This window comes from Setaria viridis, chromosome 2, assembly GCF_005286985.2.
Source record: "Setaria viridis chromosome 2, Setaria_viridis_v4.0, whole genome shotgun sequence".
Classification (NCBI taxonomy): Eukaryota; Viridiplantae; Streptophyta; class Magnoliopsida; order Poales; family Poaceae; genus Setaria; species Setaria viridis.
The window spans coordinates 1,372,815-1,397,209 of record NC_048264.2 but is presented as its reverse complement, the minus strand read 5'-3'; the positions used below and the strand labels follow the sequence as shown (position 1 = coordinate 1,397,209).

At 45.5% G+C, this 24,395-nt stretch overlaps 2 protein-coding genes and 1 pseudogene across 2 annotated transcripts; 1 reads left to right on the top strand and 2 right to left on the bottom strand.

Annotated features, from left to right (window-relative positions):
- Positions 1 to 5,475: 5,475 nt before the first annotated feature.
- Positions 5,476 to 6,831, bottom strand: LOC117842746 (F-box protein SKIP23). Its single transcript, XM_034723256.2, has one exon. It carries the CDS (start codon positions 6,772 to 6,774, stop codon positions 5,476 to 5,478), a length of 1,299 nt encoding a protein of 432 aa, XP_034579147.2. The 5' UTR covers positions 6,775 to 6,831.
- Positions 6,832 to 13,356: 6,525 nt separating this feature from the next.
- On the bottom strand, positions 13,357 to 13,850 carry LOC117842119 (uncharacterized; annotated as a pseudogene).
- Positions 13,851 to 20,229: 6,379 nt separating this feature from the next.
- On the top strand, positions 20,230 to 24,157 carry LOC117843007 (uncharacterized). The gene is made up of 7 exons (XM_034723555.2): positions 20,230 to 20,637; positions 20,734 to 20,829; positions 21,471 to 21,511; positions 22,122 to 22,233; positions 22,669 to 22,749; positions 23,448 to 23,650; positions 23,935 to 24,157. Exons 1-6 carry the CDS (start codon positions 20,443 to 20,445, stop codon positions 23,511 to 23,513), a joined length of 591 nt encoding a protein of 196 aa, XP_034579446.1. The 5' UTR covers positions 20,230 to 20,442; the 3' UTR covers positions 23,514 to 23,650; positions 23,935 to 24,157.
- The last annotated feature ends 238 nt before the right edge of the window (positions 24,158 to 24,395 follow it).

Genomic DNA, 24,395 nt, shown 5'->3' with positions numbered 1-24,395 from the left:
CTTTCTTATTTAACACTCACTTCAACTTTCATCCCTAATATGATACCGCAGTCCATTCCGTTAGCTAACGGCATCAAAGTGCCTGTTGAAAAGATCCTTTTGCCCCTCCTCGTAAGCAAGACGTGCGCATGCAGACTGGGCGCTGGCTGGGCGCATGCAAACTGGCTGGGCGCTCCTGGTGGGCGCATGCACACCGGCTGCCTGGCTGCCGTTTTTATTTTTTTCATCATTTTTGTACAGCATTTTCTCAGATGATGCAGCAAGTCTTTCCTCGTGTTGAGGTAGTCGGAACACAAATTCGTCGAGCACTGTGCGTTTTCTTAATCCTCTCACCACAATCCTATTGCTTAAGAGTATGTGCCCAAGTCACCTGCAAGATGCTTAGCACAAAATCCTAACAAATGCATGCAGTTGTGTTTTGCATAGATGGATGATTTGACCAATTCCTTGTAAACTCAAATGACATTTTAAACAGGCACCGGAGATAAATATTTGTTCACTTCTCTTCCATATTAGCAAAATCAATTTTAAGTACTGCAACTGATAAAGAACAATGGTTAATAAGGAGAATATGTAAACGAAAATGAACAGACCAAACATTCATTTAAATTAACGATGATATTCTACAGATTTAAAAGAACACACACTATAATTCCCAGATGTTCACTTTAATGCCAGTGGGAATTAGCGTATCAAAATTATCAATTCACAAAATCTGCATATGAGGGCACATAAACTAGGAATCTAGGCCTTGTTTCTGGTTCCAACTTGCATATCTCCTTTACTTCGGTGTTGATCAAATTATAGGAGAGCATCTTGTATCCTTCAACAGGGAGGAACACCAGATCCCTTTCAGGATGAAACACAACTACGTAGAAAATTTCTGAGCACAAGGCATTACCAGCATAATCAAACAGTATCTTTGATCTCAAATCGGTGCTTCAGTATCCACTCTCCCTTCTCGAAATCCTTCAGAGTCCAAATCTGCATCATGGTGCAGGTGCAGTCTTCTTGTACAGCATAGGCACCCAACCAACCCAAACAAGCTGGATACAGGCAAGGAAATTAGACGGCATGCCCAGCCTTCTGGATCGACAGCAAGAACCTTCCTCTCATGAGTGAGCAAATTAACAAAGCCACTGATGAACACACTGCCCATTCCTTCCACCAGCCTGACACGGGACTCACGGCAAACGTGGCTCTGCACGTACTTGCCGGTCTCTGACGAGAATACCTCAAGGCCTTTAACACAAAACTTGCAGCTCTCCTCACACAAATCACACAATTCACCGCCTCCATAGGCATCACCATCGGTGTCCGAGAGAGTATCATCTTCAGATTCTTCGAAATCGGCATCAAAGAAGACCTTTTGCACAGGCTCGGCTCTTGCAAAGTTGAGCACATGGAATCGAGGCGACGCGCCGTGGGGCTCGAAGGCAGCCAGGGCAAGCGCCTGGAATCCAGACGCCGGCCTTCGCGCCCCGCCCGACGAGGCTCGCGCCCGCCGCATTCGCGCCCCGCCCGTCGGAGACAAAGGCACGGGTGAGGAGCGGCTCCTGTCCAGAACAAGTGACGGAGGGGATGAATCCAAACACGAGGGCAATTTTGACCGGTGTCGAAATATCTGACAGGGTGTCCCGAAGCATCTAATGGCAGCAGCTAACGGAATGGACGGTGGTGTCATGTTAGGGATGAAAGTTGAAATGAGTGTTAAATAAAGAATGAAGAAAATTTCAGGATCAAGAAAGAAACGAGTCATTTTCCCGGTGTCAAATAAGGAATTTTCTCTTATACATACCCTTTCGGGAGTGGAGTGGAGTGCAAGGCTTGCGGAGCAGTGTACACTCTTGACAGTCGTTCCTCCTCCCAGCTGCTGCTCGACGGTGCTGGACACTGTAGACAACCAGGACCGCAGCTGTCTCTGCAGCGTCGGCGAGTACCGTGCCTTCGCTGAAGCCAACCTCGGCATCGACTCAGTGTGGATGCTTTAAGGCACGTGCGGGGGCCGCAAGCAGGCAATTCCAACCACCAGCTACTGCCCCTCCTCCCCCTCCACCACCATCGTCCCCAGCTCCTCCGCCCCACCAGCCGCTGCTGTATAGCCCTCCACCGCCCGAGACGCAGCGGCCTACTGGGCCGTCTGGTGGGGTGTTGGCTGGGATTGTGGTGGGGAGCATTGTCGGGGGCACCCTTACGATTGGTGACGTGATGTGGTTAGTGCACAAGTGGCAGGTAGCAGGTGAGTCAGTCAATTTTGTTATGCATGCTCTACTCTATTCGCTTGCATTGCTTTACTTTACTTTGTGGTGCGGGCGGAGGAGGTGACACCCACTGTCAGGGGCGAAGCTAGAGCACGGACGACTTGAGTGCACACCAATTTGTATATGTATAAAAATCTATGTCTAACCTATACAACAACAAAATGGTAACAGTAAAAATACTTACTAAAATGATGTATGTGACCAAATATTGTAGGGAAAAGTGTTAGGATGAGCATGATTAGTGCATCGATATAATAAATTAAAGGATCGATTTGCACCAATTAAAATATAGGGACACTTCCAAAATAATTAAGAGATGAAAAATACATATTATTGCACCAATTTCCCGATTACATGATTTTGTTTATTACTGCAATACCCCAAGTCTCAAATATTGATGGATCCTTTCTTAGTTGCCTATTTGTTGCAATTTGCAAAAGCAAAACCTCTAAATGCAGACCCTAACATTGCAATTTAAATGAATGAATCAGAATTGGTGACTAAAGAAATTGAAACACTACCTTATTACTTCAAACAAATTGATTTGCACCCAAAATATTCATGAGGAAATTAGTTGCGTACCATTGAAATTTGGAGCAAAACAAGATTTCGGAAGGATGCTGTAGCGGAGAGAAATAGAAAAGGAAGCTTACGAGTAGCTTGAGGCCGTGGGCACCGATCTGGTAAGGATGCGTGCTACAGCGACCGGCGATGAGCAAATGATGCCTCCTCATCTTTTGCGACTTGCAATTTGGAACCTGGACAATGAAGTTTTTGTATTTTGAGCAACCACAATTTCGCAGGTGTCATTTTCCCAACCAGGACTAATTAATCAGGACTAAAGGTCTCCATCTTTAGTCCCGCGTCTTTCACCCGGGACTAATAATCTCCTTTAGTCGCGGTTGGTAACACCAATCGGGACTAGAGTGTCTCCACGAACTAGAAAATTTAGACCTAGGACTATCTTTAGTCTCGATTCCAAAAACAGCTGAGATTTTTGTTGGGATAGAAGGTCGTTTTTCTACTAGTGCAACTCTTGCTCGTCATGCGCGCGACACACTTGGCCAGCAGACGACCACTAGCCTATCCGTGTGGATTTTTTCTGATACAATGCTTTGAACTGCCCCATTTGTTTATTGCGTTGTCCCACCTGCAAAGAAAGTATGCAAGCGCAACAAGCGTGGGCTGCTGGGCCGGATGGTGGTGCACGCATCGGAGTTTAGGGAGTGCACAAGTGGTGGAAATTAAGTTCTAATTTCTGGAATTTTAATTTTTTCCTAGTGCCTGTGCACTTGGCAAGCCTAACGTGGCCTCGCCCCTGAGAAACTGTGCGAGTTTCTTTCAGGTCAGTGCGAAGTCCAGAGTCCAGGAAGTATCATCCAATAGGAGTGGTGGCCCTTCCGTTGAAATTGCTGTATATCATACATTGTGTTGCAGCTCATAGTATGCCTGCTTGGTTTTGACTGAAAGACTTGTTTTGTGGTCTAGTTATAGGCTTAACTGTCAGTTTCTTAGCCATATACATACTCATGAATGAGAATGATAGTTATAGTGGAGATGAAAAAAAGTTTCACACTGGATTTTGTATTACAATTGAGAATGCCTTTCCACTTGGAACATCAGTGCATTTGTTTGTCATTGGAAGACTGTGTAGATGAGTTCTGTAGCATCGATATATCATGAAGAAATTCATGAATTCACGAATGCTCAACAGCTTCTTGACTGTTCGTGAGTTTAAACGTTTAACTTTGATCAGGTTGAGTTCTTTTTCTGTTGCTAAAGTGCTGGATCTGCATGCAGCAAGTACATTTGGCTACCAGCACATTTTCTACTCCCCTGTGTAACTCAGTATAAATCATATGATGGTCACTATGCAAATCGGCTTTGCGTTAATATGCAGGATCCGATCTAGCAGTTTGAGAATACACGAATTGTATTTGTAGAAAAAAAAAGAATTGATGCATTCTGTTCTCTTTACCTGAGTGAGTGTACCAGTGCAACAGATGCTGACTAGCACAAACTTCTGGGGCCAACCTGAAAATTATTGGCAACGTTGGTCTTCGAAAAGTTGATGGTTTTAATGTGGCTGCCTGCACGTTTCCAGTTTCCTGCAACAATCCAGATAAACATGCCCAACACCATTAGAGGGTGTGTATTTTGTTTAAGGTGTTGTGTCTCTATAATTTGGGTCCTTTTCTGTTAATGATTTAGTGCAAGTGTGGTATCCACTGGTGGTACTGTGTATAATAAATTAGTTCTGTTTGGTTAACAAATTTATTAGTGGGATCTTTTTAGTCATTTAATTTGGTTAGCTACAACACACGAGTCCATCGATAAATTCCTTCCATGCCACTAAAAAGTTGGCATTTCCTCGATATCTAAATAATATAGGTCATTGTGACATTAGTGGCATATAAACTTATAAAGGAACTGTCTTAGTGGCGTATTCATTCATCAAAGATATCAAGAGAGAAAACAGGCTAACTGGCTTCGAGCACGATTACAACAGATCTCACAGCAACACTATGAACTATGATATTGATTTCAGCTCTAGTCTATTTATTCCAGTAGGCATATGCCAAAAGACGGCAAAACCAGATGTGGATGCTGAGTAATCTTCTCTTTCAGTGTGTAAACTCTGATGACTCTTCCAGAGAAGCATTCCATATTCCTTGGCGATGCTATGGTCCTCGGTCCAGGCCCTGAGGAACAGCTGCTGGCCATGGTATACCTGAAGAAACAATTGCCAGCGTTCAGTTGAGCTCATAATTCAGAGCTGGGTTTCCGTGGACTGTCTATGAGGTCGAAGATGCCATTTCCGCAGCCTGACCCTGTAAATCGGACCAAGAAAAAGGTAAACAAACAATGAGCACTTCAGTCTTCCTCGTCCATGGACACTGCTGCAGACAAGTTCAGGCCCCCAGTTTCCTTAGCAAAAAATTATGCAGCTTGGTCTCTGATGCTCAGGACTACAATGATCCAATCAAGTGCTGCCGACCCGTTTTCTTAGAAAAACAGAGACCATGAGTAACACCTTCATGATGTTTCCAAATGAAAATATACTCATGAATGGTTCTAACAGGAGCAGACAGCAGCCAGAACTCCTATCTTTCATTTTTTTTTCTGATGCCTGACTTACAACCCTTTCTTTCTAGAAAAAAATACAAAAGATAGCAAAAGAAATTCAATGTCTGAAACAAATCACAAAGTTGATCTATTTGCTGAATGCCAGATTCAGCTTCATAAGACTGGGTGTTATCCATGTGGGACAAGGCCAGCTGGACCAAATCCGAGACACAATTACCTTCTTTCTTCTATTTTTAAAGTCCCAAACTCCTATATCACGAGTATAATTGTTTACTGGCGTAGTAACTTGATCCAGATCATCAGTGAAGTAGGCATGATTTGACTTCAATTTTGGGTATCCATCAGCACTAAGACAAAGCGAATTGTTGCGCCCAAGAAACAACACATGGTTTGGCAAGCTGTTTATTTCCACTAGCCCTTTTGCTTCCACGTCCACTTTATATACTTTTACTCTCAAGGTGCGTACGTCCCATTTCTCAGTGTCATCTTCATCTTCATACTCCTCTATAACATCATCATCCTCATCCTCCCCCTCTGGATCATCATCATGCCAAGTAAACATGTACGGTTTACCAACAGTCCTCCAAACTTGCAGCAGATCGCCCCATGGAGCCTGAATAATGTACATAATATCACAAATACCCAACCTCGTACTGCCAATAACTACTCTCATTGTGACAGTGGAGCTAGTGAGATCAAAGGCATGAATTTCTCCAGATGATTTTAATGCATACAATAGACCATCCATATATACGCAATCACTGTAGCCTGCGCCGTGTGGCAACCAAGTCCACTTGTCATCTCCTGCTCTTATGAACGAAAGCTGAAAATTTGGCCGGTGAATGAGAACCACAATGTAGCTTCCTGTGGATGGATCAGGAAACACAAACGCTTTATTGAAGTTGACATACTTGCGCAGAATATTGGGAGCAGTATGATGTGACAACTCATATTTGTCGATAGTGCCCGAGCCATCATCAAAGATGGGCTTCACATGCTCAATGGTGATCACCGAGGGCAGAGCAATCTGTTCACCAGTGATGGGATTGACAAGGTGCACGTCGGACCTCTCATCTGCAGTAATCAACCAGCCATTGGAGGAACCCATTAGCAACCTACTACGGATGGGTGGTTCGGGCAGAGTTATCTTGTAGGTCCTATTTTCCGCAAGGCTGAATAAACAAGCAACATTTTCACCAGCAGATTGAGAAGTATAGAGCAGGCACGGCGTCTGGGACTGTTTGTACTTCCCCAGGTTGCGCAGGCATGTGTAGGCTGAACGCCAGGACGAGCAAACAGAACCTGCTCTTAAAAGGTCAGGGATCTCCAACGTGGCAAAGATGCTCATCAACACATCCTCCGGCAGCTCTGGCAATGTGCCGACGGCAGTCTCGAATTCCTCATCATCCAACTGCATCGTCGCCATTGGAAGAGATCGATCAACCGAATCCGTCCTGGAAGGTGAATTGCTTCTGCAGGAACACTTGCAAATAAGCTTCAAATCTTGGATGGAGCAGTACGCAGATCCTGGTTGATTGCACTTATATAGATGGCTAAACAAGGCTACGCTCCTGAATTCCCGATCCGAGTAGGTGACACTGACCAGAAACCAGAATCCAAGACCGATACCTACCGCTACGCCGTGCGGGAAAAAAATCGGACTTCATATAAAATTGATGGTGCTCAATCGTCCTCCGATTCTTAATCGGATTCCATCCCGGATTTACTTCCTCAGATTTCAGTCAGTCGAATTCCGACTCCAATTCAGGCACAAACCAAATAGGATACTAACCGGCCAGAGGCAGTCCAGTGAGCCGAGGGAGGGGATGTCCTCCACGCCGGCGGTTGAATCGGTGGTGAGCTGAGGGCGTCAGCGACGTTCTGCGGCGGCGGCGGCGGGGCAACCGCGCTACGACGGCGCGAGCGTGCGACGGCGGCGAGGGGCCCTCGGCACGCTCCGCAACCACGCGAACGAGGCACGCCCGTCCGATGCTTGAGATGGGACGCAGCGAGCAGTGTGTGGCGGGAGTGCCGGCGGCGGACGGATTTGGGGGGCACGACTCGAGCTCGAGCGTGACGAACGGCAGCGGAAACTGATAAATGGCGTTTCTCGATGTTTTTCGAAAGAAAATGTAATTTTACTTTTTTTTTAATATTCTACTCCGAAAAATTGACCTTCTCCAAACAACGTTTTGGACCCTTAGGTTTGAGGCTGAATGTATGTACTGGTTTGAAAGCAATAATTTGCAAAAATCTAAGCTGCAAACATCACATCATTTATATGAGATATGCTCCAATAATGTATCACCATATCATATCTATAGATTATTTGTTCAAACACATTGTGGTTTGAGAGAAAATGAATTGAATTTGATTCAACTTCTTCCTCGCGTTACCTTCCCATAAGGTGACACAAGGGGCAATGAACTCGCCGCCAAGCGGCGGCTTCCAGCAGCGTGAGCATCTGGTCATGGTGGACCCCTTTCCCCTACTTGTCCTTTTCCCTTTGCCCCTCTCTCTTGGCGGTCTAGATCTAGATTCCGAGTTGGACGGTGGCGGCGATAGATTGGTGGCCATGTGGAGGCGCCGTGCGATCCTCCATAGGTGTAGAGTGCGGGGCTATTGTGGTGGCGTGCTGGGTGTTAGCGACGCTGTCCTTGCCTGAGGTGGCGGTGGAGCAATTATTGTAGTGTGACGGCGGCAATGAGGCCTTCTCCAGCGAGGCCTTGGGAACATACACCTCCACGACGCTGAGCCATAGCATGAGCTCCTTGGTCTTCACGCCAGTGATCTTCCTAAGCTTACCTTCTCAGCAAACACCATCACTTCAGCAGCATAGAGACGGTTTGGTTGATCTTCTTGAAGGTGTGCTCCACCTTCTTCCCCCGTAGCAGCCACATGAACCGTAGGTCTTGTGACGTTATGGTGGTACCAAAACGGTTAGCTACCACACCACTGGCTGAGTCAACAATCTATAACTGGGCAGCCAGAGATGATTGACTCATGCCTTGGGTCCTCTGAAAAGTAGAAAATTTCAGACTTCTCCATGTTGCATCATATAGAGCTGTAACTAGTAAATTTCAGTTCCCATGCTATGAGGCAGCCAATTCATAATGATTTAGCATTACAAAAATTATCTTAGATCAGTCCCAACCCAAGACACCACCGCGTAGTTTCTATGCTTGCCATGTCATATAGATGCTAGATATAAAACTATGTTAGCAATAAATGATTTCTTCAAAATGAAGTAGCAACCAATCTCCTCTCTTCTCTCTCCTTTCCTCTCCGATCCCCCTTCCCTATTTCTTGATTTGTGTGTAGACATGGTTTCTTGCATGAGAAACCATTTCCTTCTCTCCCTTCATTAACTCGCATGCCACATCACTCTTTTGCTTACATGGCATGCTATTTAGACCCTGTTTGGTTCCTTTAGAGACTAAACTAAACTTTAGTCCTCCTTATTCACTGGACTAAAGTTTAGTCCCTCTGTTTAGTTCTAGTGACTAAAGGTTATTAAAGCTATTGAACAAAGATCCTTTTACCCTGCTACCCATCGCCTAGTACCATGTTCCTCCCAACGCACGCGCCAACACCTGGACCACCGCCTCCCTACCAGTCCCCGCCGAAGCCCTACCCTTCCGCGCCGGCACTCATGCCCAGGATCCTTCGCCACCCCCACCGCGAGCATGCTCCCCCGTCGCCACTCCCACCTCACCAAGTCGCGGCTCCGCGAGCTCCACGCTGCGGCGCTCGAGCTCGGAGCTCCGCTGCCTCCTGGATCCCCACCCCCTCCTGAACCTCCGTTGGCGCCGCTCAGTCTCCACCGCCCACACTCGGACCTCCACCGTCACCTGGACCTCCGCCTAGAGCTTGGGCTCCCCAAAATCGCCTAGATCTCGCGCTCCTCTACCTGCCGCCGCCGATCCCAGCGATGAATCGAGGCTGCCCGCATCAAATCAGAGGGAGGCCAGCGGCGGAGGGATGCTGGCAGCGACAGGCGGGGGCCGAACGGCGACGGAGGGCGGCAGGGGTGACGGCGGGGGCCAGGAGGCATTAATGAGGGGCATACCCTATCTAAGGTCTCCTTAAGTCCCTTTTAGCAACCTCTTGGGGACTAAAGGGCTAAAGTTTAGGGACTAAAGTTTAGTCCCTTTCAGTTACCATGTTTAGCAGTTAAAGTTTAGTAGCCCCAAACCAAACAGGCTATTAATGCTATAGAAACTATTTTAGTCATTGGGTTGGAACTGCCCTCGGAGCTGTAAGTTTCTAGGCTGTTGGGTGAGGCTTGGTGCCTTGGTTACCGTTCAAGCGATTTCATTTTAATTTCATATACTCATATTCTTAACAACGATGTTTTTTTTTCCAAAATCAGAGAATAAGTATTATTGGACCTAAAGGAATCGTACTGGTTTCAGGATACTGAAAGCGAAAGTACTACTGGAGTACGCTTAGACAAGCAGGCTTGGCAGAATCTGATGCCAACCATAAATCTAACAAATTTAAGAGAAACAATCTGCTTCAACCAAATGTTAAAACCTTAAAGGCAAACAGAAGGTGACCATCCCCAATTCACTGATTATATGAGTACCATCCGCTTCTCATGCATTAGAAGCACCCGCACTTGTCCACTCATCGATGGAGGAGGCTGGAAGCTGCTCTCAGTGCTGCAGAACACACAGAAATTATGTAACTGATAAGCCAAATCAAACTACAGGGACCAACAAACTACTGATAATGGCCAACAAAGCAGGCAAACAACACGAACTAATTATAAGCAACTCCAGCATTAACAAACAGGCAACCACACTTAATTACTCAAAAGAACACAGCAGACTCATAACTCATAAAAGCACTCCCTTTATTTAACGCAGATCGATCATAGCTTACCAGTGCACTCCCTCCGTTCTTAAGTACATGACGCCATTGACTTTTTACTTCAACTTTGACTACCAATATCCGAGTTAGTTAACTAAAGTAAAATGCATATCATTACATCAATTGTCAAATGTACTTTAGATTTAACTTGTAGGTTTATCTATTTGCAAAAATATTTGTAGAAAAGACGAATAGTCAAACAAATGAAAAAAATCAACGGCGTCATATATTTAAGAACGGAGGGAGTACATGGGTAAAGATAGGCAAAGGTCCGATGTATATCGGGAATCTATGAGATCACGTAGATAATGGAACTTTTGGTTTCCCAACAGTTGGATTGTATATGTTCCTGACCAAGCCCAAATTTGGATCTGTTGTTTGTAATAAAGGACCCATCATAACAGATGTAATAGATAAATGAGTTCTTGGAATGTCTACCTAATTTTACAAATGATCCATAACATAAAAAAAAGGTAACACGGCTTTGTATGATATTGCAATATTCTGCATTCATAAACCCACTGTTGTTCAGCAAATATACTATCATCCATACCTCCATGCTACTAAGTACAATACTGGCAAATCACAACTAAGTAAAACACTGTTGTGAATTAAAGATGGATGAGACACATGAGGCAACTACCTGGAGTGCAGAAGCTCACGTAGGGAAAAACATCGATGATTCTGTCGCCATCATCAGAAACCTTCCTCACCTGGCCAGACTCGAGGCCAACAGCAAAGACCCCAAGATCACGAGCCAATATGAAAACAACACCGACCCCATCCGCCAGAGCGATCATCATGTAACGTGAGAATGAGAGTGCAGGAGCATTGAGCAAGCTCCTGAGCTTAATGACTCTTTGTTGCGTCCATCCACTCGGAACAGACTCATCCCTCGACCACATGTAGAGATCGAAATCCTCCAGTGTGGCGAATCCCAACCCAACACCACCCTTCGCTGCCATGAGCACAATCATGCTCGGCCTCCTGCAGTACTTCGGCGGTAGCTTGATGAAAGACAATTTTTTCTTGCCCAAATCGTACTCCAGGATCCCCCTGATCTGCTCCTGGTAGTAGAGCGCATTGCCGACAAGGGTACTGCCCCCATGGATCATATCGTAGCTGGTTCCCTCAATAAGTGCGGTCAGGCGCCACTTAGCAGCCTCGGATGAATAGACCAAAACGGAAGTGAACCCCGTGGCCGCGTCTGTGCCCACAAAGATCACGATGAAGGGGCCTCCGGGGGCGCAGTCGAGGTGGTCGCAGCCCGCGGCGGCGCAGAGCAACGCCGCGTTCCAGGAGCGGTAAGAGCGCGTGAACCACGGCAAGGGCAGCCTGCGCACCTCGCCGGCGATGGGATCCAAGACGATGAGCCCTATGTCTTTGCCGGCCTGGATCAGGACAGCGTCGCGGAAGAGGATGCGGCCGTGGCGGGCGTCGAGCGGCCACCAGTCGCGGCAGACGGCGGCGCCGGGCGGGCGGAAGGAGGAGGTGGGCGTGAAGCCGGTGGTGCACGTGCCGCGGTAGACGAACCCGAGCATGGGGCCCGCGCGGTGGAACAGGCGGAATCGGCGGCGGAAGCCGGGGTCCGAGACGAGGCGGCACCAGCGCTTGCAGGTGAGGGCGGCGTGGACGAGGCGCGCGGGGTCGTCCGGCGGTACGCGGAGGAGGATCTCCTCCACGAGCTCGTCCATCAGCGCCGGCGGCGAACGTGGTAGCGGCGCCGCCATGCTGCTGCTGGCCATGGATCTGGACGCGGGGAGCAATGGGAAACCATCGGCTCTCCACCTGGTTCTGCCTCTACCAGGCGGGTTCAGAGCAACTTCAAGAGTTTCCGGAAAAGTTTTTCCCAAAAACATATCAACCCAGAGCACATCGCTAATATCTAGCCCCCAATATTTCAAAACAAATCACATTATCGTAATTGGACCCAGCCCAGTACCTCCCTGCTCTCTCCCCATCTCATTCTTTCTTCTTCTTCCCCACGCCCACGGCGGCCACCAGCTCGTCGAACAATCATCGTCGGGAATGCTCCAACTCCAAGAAAGAAACCCCACCTCCCGCCGCCGCCATGGATGGCGTCGCCGTCTCCATCCGATTCCACCACTCCACGCCCTCCCATGACTCCTGCATCCTCCACGTCTACAACCGCACCCTCGCCACCGTACACCCCGCCAACGCGTGCCGCTGGGTCACCACCACGCGCTGGCTCCACTGGTCCCTCCACCACCGGGGCAGCCTCGTCGTCGGCCTCGGCGTTCGATGAACCCTGACCCGCCTCCCTCTCCACGGCGTGCCCTCTGTCCCTGCCATGCTCCAACTCTGCGTCCACCACCACTACCTCCTCTTCCACCTCGCCCACGTTGACGTCGTCCCGGAGATGCTGCGCTGCTTCCTCGTCGACCCCAGGGTCACCTTTGTCGGCTTCAACTCTGACAACGACCACCGCATGCTCTGGGCGCACTACGGCCTCCACCTCGTGCGCGGGTGCGAGGTGCGCGCCGTCACGGGTATGGGACGCCTCCCTCGAGGACATGGCCCAGGGATGTTGCCATGAGCACTTGGCACACGCCGCACCTCTCGTCAGACTAGGTCCAGTACGCCTGCATCGACGCCTACCTCACCTTCCACCTCAGCCTTGTCCTCTACCCTACCGCCGCTGAACCGCCTCGCCGGCCCGTCCTCTCCCGCGTGCCACCTCCCGCCTACCAGCGTCCTTCAGCCCTCATCCGCCTTCACAATCGTCGCCGGGAATGCTCTGCACACTGGATTGGGGAAGGACTGGTCCCCAGCATATATGCGGAGTGACGGAGTTGTTTTTAGCGTCCACGCATTTTTACGGAAGGATGGGGGAGCTGTTGGAGGTAAGTTTCTTTTTGTTTTCCCTAAATAAAGTTTTGGGACAATTTTAAGGGAGCTTTTGGAGTTGTTCCCACGGGAGCAGCAAGAAGACTTTCTTTTTTGAACGACTTGGAAAAACGTTTGCAGTTGCCATGAATGGGAATATGAGCTTGCCAGTTTACTGAAGTTTGTATCAAAAATCAAATTCCAAAATATTCCAACGTACAAATCAAACTCACACCATACATCGTATATATACAAAATTAAACATAAATACGTGGGAATTAGCAACTTGCACAAAATTAAACATATTTCAGGCAAGGTATTCAATTTGGTGATTTCTCAATTACTCCCCAAGCGCAAAGGCTGTAACATCGAAGCTATCAGAGAGGCCAGTGCCGATCTTGAAGGTGACCTTCTCCGGCGAGGCCTCAGGAACATACACCTCCACGACGTTGAGCCACAGCATAAGCTCCTTGGTCTTCACACCGGTGATCTTCCTCAGCTTACCTTTCTCGGCGAATGCTGTCACTTCACCGGCGTAGGACACGGTCTGCTTGATCTTCTTGAAAGTTTGCTCCACCTTCTTCTTCCCCTGAACCAGCCACATGAACCCTGTGGCGCGGTTGTACCCGAACTCCTGGATGTCCTCCATAGGCAACAGGCTCTTGGTCTTGGGGAGACCAAGCTCTTTCCAGCAGGTCGACGGACTTTTTCCTGCTGATGGCGTCTCTGGTGACGACGTGTACGTGCACCGGCGCGGTGGCTCTCGATTTGGGACGCCATTGGGCTTTGATATCAAGTGGTTCGTTCTAACCTGGGAATGTGTTGTATGCAGATGACTTTTGAGTTTTGTTGTGATGAAACATGAGGCAGTGGAGGCAAAGCTTATATAGACTTCTCAAGGCTTGTTCCAGTGTTAATTCTGAAACTGGCTGGTCACTAGCTAGAGGCAAAGGAAATTGACCCCTGACCCTCGTAGGCAATTTCTGACTTGTGGCCAGCAAGCATACTCTGACTAGAGATGCACAACACCATCTTTAGAGTATGACCCAATGCAAGTCTTAGCACCACCTTGACCGAGTCAAGAATATAATCTAAAATTGGGCAGCCAGGCATGACTGACGATGCCTTGAGTCCTCTGAATCTGAAACCGAATAAACTAAGACAAGCAGCAACCTCACTGAGACTAAAAGAGTTGATTATTCCACACTCCAAAATCCAAAGACATCTTTTGTTTGGTTGTTAAGTCCTCAGATGAGCACCCTTGCCAACACTACTACTGACAAATCTCACCTTAACTGAGAAGTCCATAGGTGAGCACGCTTAGTTTATCGAGCACCTGCTCTTTGTCCCGGCGGGAGGAGTGCCGATTGCGGTCTCGGCCTCTGTCCCGGCCCTGATCGGGAGAGTCCCGAGGAGAGAGGTCGAAGGTGGACGCCGCGGCGGCGAAGAAGCAGGCATGTTTTCAACTCCAGACTAGGGCGACCATTGTTCCAGATTCAAGATTCGAAAAGATATAATGAGTCTGATCCTGAATGCTTTTACAGGTTAGCCACAAGTAACAAACTAACAACTTTCTGAGCATCCAACTAATTTCAAGCCACAAGTCCTTCAACAAAATTGAAATTTGGTAGGAGTAACATGTTGCCTATGAAGTTATGATTTTTCATTGTTACATGATAATTTTCTTGACAGTAAAAATATTTCGAGATCAAATGAAACATATTCATTCTAGCCTTTCATTGCAAGCCAAAGTACTGGGGGTACATAGACTATAATAAATATAGGGGTTGCAGGCTTACTGATAAGGCAAAAAGCCTGATAGAAATTGGCACCAGAAAAATTAAGAATTTAAGACCATCCTAAACAAAGTCAAACCTGTTAAGGCCCTCACATGAGACCTGGATCGGATCAACCACACTGAAGCTAAAGAGTTGTCTCACCATTAAACTAATACAATCTTCCATTACCACTACCACCACCACCACCACTACTACATTTTTTCCAACTTGACCTAGAAGCCTTCACCCGAGTACCTCAGTTTGTCAAGCACTCAAAAAGCATCCGTTCTTAGGTCTCTCACCTGTAGAGGCGCCCCAGTGCTGCAGAAATTAACAGATTTAAAGAAATGGCACCAGCTGATTGAGGAATAGGATTACCTGCATTGGGCATTTATTCTTAACAAACACAAGGACCTGCATGTTGCTGCTAAGGGAAAACAAAACAGGCAAACATAGCTAATTTACTATCGCCAGCTCCACCAATTAACAAACTCATCTGATTAACCACTGACTGCTGAAAATAAACACCTAACTTAGTTGCGATTTCTTCTGTAAGTTTAGCAATTTTTGGTCTATTCATAGCATATATCTTCTATGGATCTAACTATTGTTTTTTTGTAATTTGAATTTTCTATATTCCCTTGAAAAAGACTATCCACAAAATCTTTATAGATGAGATTACCATTCATATCCTAATGAATTTACAATGCTGATTGCTAAAGATAGGTACTATGCTTGTATCAGCAATGCAGAAACTAGAAACCCATGTAGGTAATCACATTCTTGGTTTATTTCTCTCCGGCTAGAGAAATAATTTTTTCATATTAAAAGGATTCTGGAGACCTTCCTGCCCAGCAACACATCCTAAATTTTAGGCCACTTGTCAAGACCCTGTCCTCTGTCCATAATAGGTGCAATTAATGAATAAACTCCCAATTCTAAGAATGGTCCATCGCAATTGTATTTGTGACATAGGTTTAAAACATGGTGTGGTAGTCTCCATTAATAAATGCATTGTTCTTCAACACATATACATCTGTTATAGTTTTGTGCTACAAACAGAAATAGCACTAATCCTGAATATCAGCGAGTCACAACGAAATAGAGCTCTATTGCGGAATAAAAAAACTACCACTATATATTAAGACAAGATATAACCGCCTGACAAAGAAGCTTTCACATGAGCACCTTAAGTTTGTGAAGCACTTGAAGCATCCACTTTTGGTCCCTCATCACCTGTAGAGGTCATTTCCAGTGCTACAGAAATTGACAAATTTAGGAAATAACATCAGCTTATTGAAAACAGGAAAAACACCTATCCACTAATCCACTAGTAAGTTTCTGAAAGGCTAACCAAACAGGAAAACAAGTAAACAGCACTAACTTATTATCCATATATCCACTAATTAACAGAACACTTGATCATTAAGATAAGAGGATTCAAAACTGAAGGAAAAAATACCTACCTTTCTTTAACACAGATAACCATCCATAATTCCTTTGTTGTTAAGTGACACTAATGGATTAGCTAAGGAATGCACGTGGCGAAAGATATGTGCGATGCTTGTATTTAGAGCATAAGCGTAGAAACTAGAAACTCGTGTAGGTGACGTTCTTTTCTTAAATGTATGCTGGAGACCTTTCTGGCCCAGCACCGCAGCAAAATCTAGACCATGTCAGGACTCAAGAGGAATACATTTGTGGATCAATGTCGTCACAATTACCATATCACAATACTATGAGAAGTTGGATAAAACTCAAATTCGTTCTTCTCTTAAATCTTTTTTCTTTTGAAAATCCTTTGCACCAGGTTTTCACATTTTTTGTAAAAAAAGGACATGTGTTGAATTATGTCGAATCGGATACACTGCCCAGCATATTTCATAAACATGTTGTTTGCAACTTGTGAGTTAGGTTCCGCAGATTTTTGCTTTCAAACAAGTACAAAAGCTTAAGCATTCAGCCTCGGTGCTATACCTAGTGGTGGTGGTCGTAAGGCAAATTCTAAAGAGGGCCAAATTAATCCTCTCAAGTAAGATGGTATCCAAATAATCCACTAAACTATTCTTTGGTTCAATTTATCCATAAAACTTATTTAATTGCTACAATTTACCCATTAATATGATTTATTTTTTCTCCATGCGTAAGTGGAGAGTTTAATTTGATTAACTTTTTTGGCAGGTGATACATGACAACATAATATGTGTTTAAAATTATATTATGAATTTTTCATTAATATTTGATGGGCAAGGACATGTATATTTGAAACAGCAGAGCTGTCGTCAATTGGAAACAATTCCTCCATCAGGAAATCATTTACCAAGCCCATCATCCATCATCTTTTCTTTTATTTAGAAAAGCTCTCCGTACCTACCAGCGTGGAGCTGTCCTGAAATCAGCAAAAATATATATAGTACATGGATATATATTTTTTAATAGGTGAATTGAATGCTTAATATTAGTTTATAATTTAAGTCCATTTGAATTAAAAAAATAAATGAAAAGGGACTCCTCACTCCTTTTCTTTTTTTCCTTCACCGTTTCTTTTTCTTTATTTTCCTTCTCCTTTTCTTTTTTCTCCATGTTCTCCATCTGCCTTATCTCATTTTCCCATCACCTTCGGACTTCCGCTGCTCTTCTCCCGTCGCCGCCCAGCCCTCGGGTCCCTCGGCGCCGCTCCTCCACCGTTGGCCGGCCGCCGCCGGTCCGGGAAGAGCCGCGCATCCGGCCTAGATGTGGCGCCTTCGCCGCCCCCAATCCCCGGATCGAGGTCAGCCACGGTCGATCCGCTCGTTTCCTCGCGCGAAGCTGGTTTATGGCGCTGCCGTTCCTGCTGCGAGGTGAGGCGACGCGAGGAGAGAGGGACGCGTGCGATAGAGGGAGGCGAGCGCATGTGACGGGCCGCACGCGCTTCTGATGGTGTGGTGGCAATTTTGCCGTAAAATTAGCCAACTTCGAGGGCAGTTTGGTAACAGTTGGACTGGGCGTCCGGGAAGGAGCCGACGGAGCCAAAAAAAAAATCAACTCCTCCTCGCGCGTGTAAAAACGGCTCCGGCTCCGGCCGGCTCCTCCCTAGGAGCCCTTTCATTTTTCTCCCTTTGGCTCGGCTCAAAAAAAAAGCCCTTAGTGTGCACATCGAGTTTCTTTCATGCCATGCCTTCCCACAAAACCTCAAGAGAAAAAAAATACAAAAAGAAAATCAGGTGTCGAGAGAGCAAAGAAGCACCGGTCATGAACTCATGATATAGCAGTTCCGTTTGTTTCTGGCGATCATGATATACGTGCACGCAAGTTTCTGCTCTCGATGCAGTGAAAAGTACGTGCTAGCTAGTGACTTCTCCATAGAACTGCTAGTTTATAGTGTTTACTGCATTTCAAACTGAACTTTTGCGATTGAATATAAATAACACCGTAAAATGGAAAAGCATATATAGAGTAATGGTAACAATTTATAATATCACACTGGTTTCAAAGTGGTCCTCATGAAACATGAAACTTTTATTTTATTTCAGTACGTTGTAGTGAAGAAGACTTCTTGTTTTTCTGGTGATCGTTTTCTAATGGGTAGTTTTTCTGGTGATCGTTTTCTAATGGGTATTCCCCAAGTCACGACAACTGCAATTGCAAACCCAACACCAAAATCCAAGTCCAACAAAGAGGAACAGCACAAAGTCCACATGTTTCTTCTTTGAATCAAAACTGTCACTGCATGCGGCATTGTTATACGTTGTTACACAATTTTGACAATGGAGGCCCACAACACAAGCCATCATTTCCAAGAAATGAACTATTGGTGAATGTCATGAAATCAGGTGATTCTGGTATGTTCCCTGCTGCCAGCTTGTTGTCAGACACGTTCAATGTTGTGAGGGAGTCCAGTGACGCAAGTGTATGTGGGATCTTCCCAGCGACCCAGCAGAAAGCTCATCGGAGGACAGGTCCAAAGCCTCCAACTGTGTCAAATGACCGAGCTGAGATGGGATCGGTCCTGTGAATTGAAAGAGTTGAGCTGACATGTTGTTAATATAGGAAGTGTGAACTCATCCAACATGGAAAAGAGTCACTAATCTCATTAATTATTTCCTATGCCAAGGACCTCGCAGATAGAGAGATCTCGGCAACTGTCCTTGTACTCTGTTGCTGCTTATGTCCAGCAGCACCTCAAGCGTGCAATTTTCATGGATATTTTGCGTCAGCTCTCCATTAAGCTGATTTGATTTTCTTTCATGTAGAACATATATTGTCAACGCATTGGCATCCTCCATTAGGCAGGAAGGGATTGAACCATGCACTAAGGATATTGTAAGAGAGATGAAGATATTCAATATTGTTAGTACAAAAGGATATGATGTTGGGATGCTCCCTGAAATACTGTTTCTAGAGGCCTTGAAAAAGTTAGTTAATGCTAGTTGACTGGAACTATGAAAAAAGGAAGGAATGTGTCGTAGCCAACGTTATTTAATCCATTGTGTGATAAATTCAGAAAGAAGAAACCTGGGGTTTGTCAGATTTTTCCCATACCCACTGGATTTGGTTCTTTTGAAAGATCAAGTCCCTCGATCCCATTTAGGTGCCTCAAACTGCTAGGGAATTTTGTTAAGCCGCATGATGCCAACCTTAAGCGGATCATGTTGGGGAAGGACACCACTGAGGAATTATCTTCTCCATCTACTACAATCAATTTGTTGTCTGACAAGTTTAACTTTTAAGTGCTCCAGGTTTAATTGGCAGCCTTAATGAGCAAAGTTCTACCATCCCTGTAACTACCTGGTCAGTATCTTGACATGGTCAGTGACTTTGTGCGTCAGAGTACACTTGCTGGTAAGAAGTCAGATGTAGCTACCTGTGCAGTAGTGCAGGTTCCAGTCAGTTTCAGAAATCAGAATTGAGTAGCATGAAATTCTGATTACCAGTGAGGTTACCCAATGCTCAAGTCAGATGTACTCCTAGCTACCTGTGTGCCTTCAGACATCTACGTACTCTCCTTGCCTTGAGCGCCATGAAATCCCCTGTCACATAGCCACTGCTCTGCTTTTGCACAGGGTATCCCCTGCAGGTTGTAGTGCAGCGTAGTAGCTGGCCAGGTGGTAGGAAAAAAGAATGTGCAAACAGCCAGAGGACACAAGAAAGGTCTCCACTGCGTCAGGTGGTAACTGTGCGTCTGTGCCTCTGCTAGAAACTTCTGATGGGTCTTTGAATTTTTTATTTTTTATCTTATTTTATTTGCTGAAGAAAGGATCCAGCTTCATCTGTTCATCAAGTGCGACATCAGATGAGTAACCAATTTTGATGCTGAGCAGCTTGAGCTGTCCTGAAATGGAAAGAAACATCCTTTATTTATAGCAGGCTTCCCGTACCTACCACCAGCATGGGATGGGAGCTGTCCCGGCACCAGGCAGGAGGCGCCACGACCTCCGCCCCCATTGGCGCTCCCCTCCACCTCACGCGCCCAGGTGTCCACCCCGCTGCCACGCCACTCTGCTTTAAATGCTCCGGCGGCTTCCCTTCCGTTTCCGTTCCACCTCGCTCTCGATTCCGCTCGCCAAGCCTCGTCGGAGGTGAACCGCCGGCGGAAGGGGAAGCGCCGCGACACCATGTCGTCGGGGTCCGGTCCGAACTCGCCGGCGCAGGCTGCCGGCGGCGGCGGGGCGATCCGCCCCCAGCGGTCCGGCGCCGACCCGCTCCTCATCGTGTGCCGCTGCTTCGGGGTCGTCACGGCGGCCACCGCGCTCCTCTGCGTCGCCGTCAACGTCCTCTCCGCCGTCCACTCCTTCCGCGGCGGCATCGACGTAAGCCGCTCGCTCGAGCTCCCAACTCCCCCGGCCCCTTCCAATCCATAACTACTACCCCGCCGATTTGACTGTGGTTGGGTTCTTCTTCCGCAGATATTAGGGGGCGTATTCCGGTGCTACGCGGTGGTGTTCTCCATCTTCGTCGGCGTCCTCGAGACCGAGTGGGAATTCATCGTCAAGTTCTGCAAGGTTTCCTCTTGTCTCTTTCTCCCCTGTTTCACTTTCACTTCGCTCAGTTATGCTCTGTTCTCCCCCTGTTTCACTTGGCTCAGTGATAACTGTTCTGTAGCAATGACCTTATTCGGTTAGAGACGAATTGATCGCTATCTGATTGACTATGGAAGGCTATGCCATACTCCTATGATAACACACCATTTGATTAACTAATTAGTTGTGAAACTTATCAGTTGTAAGCTTTCTGGTACTCTGCTTGGCTTGTTATTGTGGTTGATATGATAGTTTCTGTTAAGTTAATATTTGCAATGTCCAATTTGAGGCTATTCCATATACAAATCTAGTTTTTTTTAGGTGTCTTGGAATAGGTGTGGGTTTGTCAAGTGTGGATGGCATGTTTTTTGTGTTTATCAATACTCCTACATATAGTTCCACAAATTTATGGTGCTGATCTGTTCTGAATTCTGATGTAGTAGTTATTACTATGTTTGGCTTTAACTGTTTCAGTCAACAGATTTTGTTATTTTTTCCCTTTGTTTTAGGCATGGATATTAAATATTTTATATATGGATCCAACATATAGTGAGATTGCCTTAGCAATTTGATAATTTTGTGGCTAGTTGATTTACTAATGTTTCTATTCTTCATTTGACCAGATATTTGAATACTTGCCTGCAAGGGGAATGCTACAGATATTGTAAGTATTCTGGATGAGCATATATCTCTGTTTTTCTCCTATTACTTTCCCAAAACTCAGAACTCAATCTGTGCACATATAGTAGAATGTACAGACAACCTATGCTTGCTGCCATATAAAGATGTGGTGGTCATCGACATATTAAATCAACTCAATTCTGGCCCCCTTTTGTGCAAGCAATGTACAAAAAACTGGAGAACAGAGAGAATCTAGGCATGAGGGTGTGGCATTGATTTGTAAATGATCAATTGGATGCTTCATGAAATAAAAAAAATAGCTGCTTATCTTGACAAATGAAAACTTGCTTTTTTAATAAACCTGAACAAAAATTGGACGATGGCATATGCTTATCATGAAAAACTTGATTGAATGTTTTAGAATAATGGCATGAAAAGTTTGGCAGTTCAGAGTTCAAACCATGTATCCAGACTAAACCACCTGCTGTACAGCTGGTATTGAACATTTTAATTTGAAGTTTCTTGCCTATGAGCAGTTCCGTGAATACAGGAACATGTGGGAACAATCCTATTAATTATTATCCTTGCACAAGCTGAGATATCTTACATGTCTATTCCTCTGTTGAGTTTCTTTTACCTTTGGTTCTTGGCAGTGTTGCTGTCATGACGAAGGCATACCCAAATGTTGAGAGGAATGATCTGCTTTTGCTCCAGGAGATTGCCAGCTATATGCTTCTTGCATGTGGAGCTGTCTACATAATCTCGGTAAGTTTGTAGAGTTTTGGGGGGTTCATGATCAATTTGTGTCAGTGTAACTGCCTTTCTACTTCTGAAATTCGAAATGAACACTGTTACTCTGTTGGTCATCAAATCTCATAGGACACTGATGCCTTGCAATCTTTTTTTTTTTTTTTTGGGGGGGGGGGGGGGAATTAGCCTAGTAACTACCCAATCTTATCCAAATGGCTTCATAGAATAATGGACCAGATGAATGCTTAAAGTATGGCCTGGAACTTCTCTTATAAATACTAGTAATGGCTCTGGCATCTTGTAATAATATTATGAAGCTGTCCCTGACCTAGCGTATCATAGAAAAGTATGGTCTTGTTACTGCAATGGAACAAATGATCAACATTTTTATGCTGCATCATCATAAATATCCATGACATGCATTTTTTTAAAAAAAACTTGAATATGCAGGGTATATTGTGCCTTGGTGTGTTGAAACGTCGTAAGCAGCAGAAAGAGACATCACGGGAGCAAGCGGTCAAGGATTTGAAGGTGAGTACTCGGTTCCTAATTGTAGTAGAGATAGCATTGAATCCTGAGGCTGGACATTTTCTGTGTTTTGATCCCTAGTTTTCTCTGTTTGCAAGACATTATTGCTGTAGCTCATACCTGAAATTACAGTGTGGCTTAGCTCAATCCCCGGATTTCTTTATGTTTTAACTCGAAACTGTCCCTTGAAAGTCCCTGTTTTCTGCTTGTTCTCCTTCCCATTTAGAGTTCAGTAGAATCTTTATGTTTTAACTCGAAACTGTCCCTTGAAAGTCCCTGTTTTCTGCTTGTTCTCCTTCCCATTTAGAGTTCAGTAGAATCTGTAGCTGAAAACCAATTGCAGCAAATTAGAAATATAGAAAGTAACCTTAAAATATGCTTTTCTAGCTCAAGAAAAGAAAGATGAACCTGTTTCGTGAAAATTTCGTTTGTTAGAATACAACAGAGTACACATCAAGTAAACACATGCTCTCACAAGAGACTTGCATCTGTTTGTATACACACTGATTAAAAAAAAGAAGCTACACTGTTGTTTGCTGTTATTCAGAGGCAAGTGATTGTTTCTTGAATAATATATTTCCAAAACCGCCCCTCTTAGTTTCTATGAAAAGTCTACAGCCTAAATCGTACGAGCATAATTTTTGTTCCATGCTCCATCACTAATGTTGCTATGTCTTATTTTCTGAATCATGGTATTTCAGGAGCTCGAGAAACGGAGAGAAGAACTTGAGTCACTGTTAATTGCTGAGCGGTCTGAAGCAGCCTGATGACTGACCAAAAGGATCAAACATCTCTCATCCCCAGTGTAGATAATTGTTTTTCCTGTTGATAGCACACTGCTTGGTCATAACCATTGGTTGTTCATCAAGCCTCTTTGTTGAATTGTATCTCCTCTAGTTCCACTGTAAGTATGAATCATTGCCTTTTGTTTATACCAAGTCTACAGATTCTAACTTGATATCTCCATGCAACATACTGATATGGCTTTGCTATGAATCCTTGCTATTTGTTTATACCAACTTTACAGATTATAAACTTGATATCTCCATTCTACATATCTATAGGCTTTGCAGTTGCATGTGCCTCACATTTGAGATTTCGCGTTACAGCGATATTGCATCGGATCCTATTTCTTTCTTTTACAGATACAGATGTTTCTCTTGTTAACGCCATGCTTTTAATGGACAGGACTTGCTGCTTTCTTCTGGGCTTTCAGCTGAACTGTAGTTCTGGGTTCTGGGTCGTCTGGAAGCATGTTGTTTTAGTTACATTCCAGCGTTTGTGTGATGTAGTATGCTGATCTCGTGTATGCCTGTCTTTGTACTGTGTTGCTGAATAATTTGCCTGAATTTTGTGTGCAAGCATTGTCTTGTTCGTGGATCATAGTTGAAGCAACTTCCTCTCTTTGACAGATGGATTGTAGTACCTTAATCCTTTTCACATACTCTGTTTTTTGATAGCATAATCACTATGCAGAGACGTTGAAACATTATGCAAACCTACGAAGCTCGAGCACTGTAGGTGAGGGGGAGTTGAATGGCTCGCTCTTGCTCTCCTCCCCGCTCCGCGCTCCCGGCCTCCACGGCCAATCCTCGCCGGCCTCCACTCCGGCGCCGGCGACCGCAACCGCTCCCCCTCCACCCTCCCCC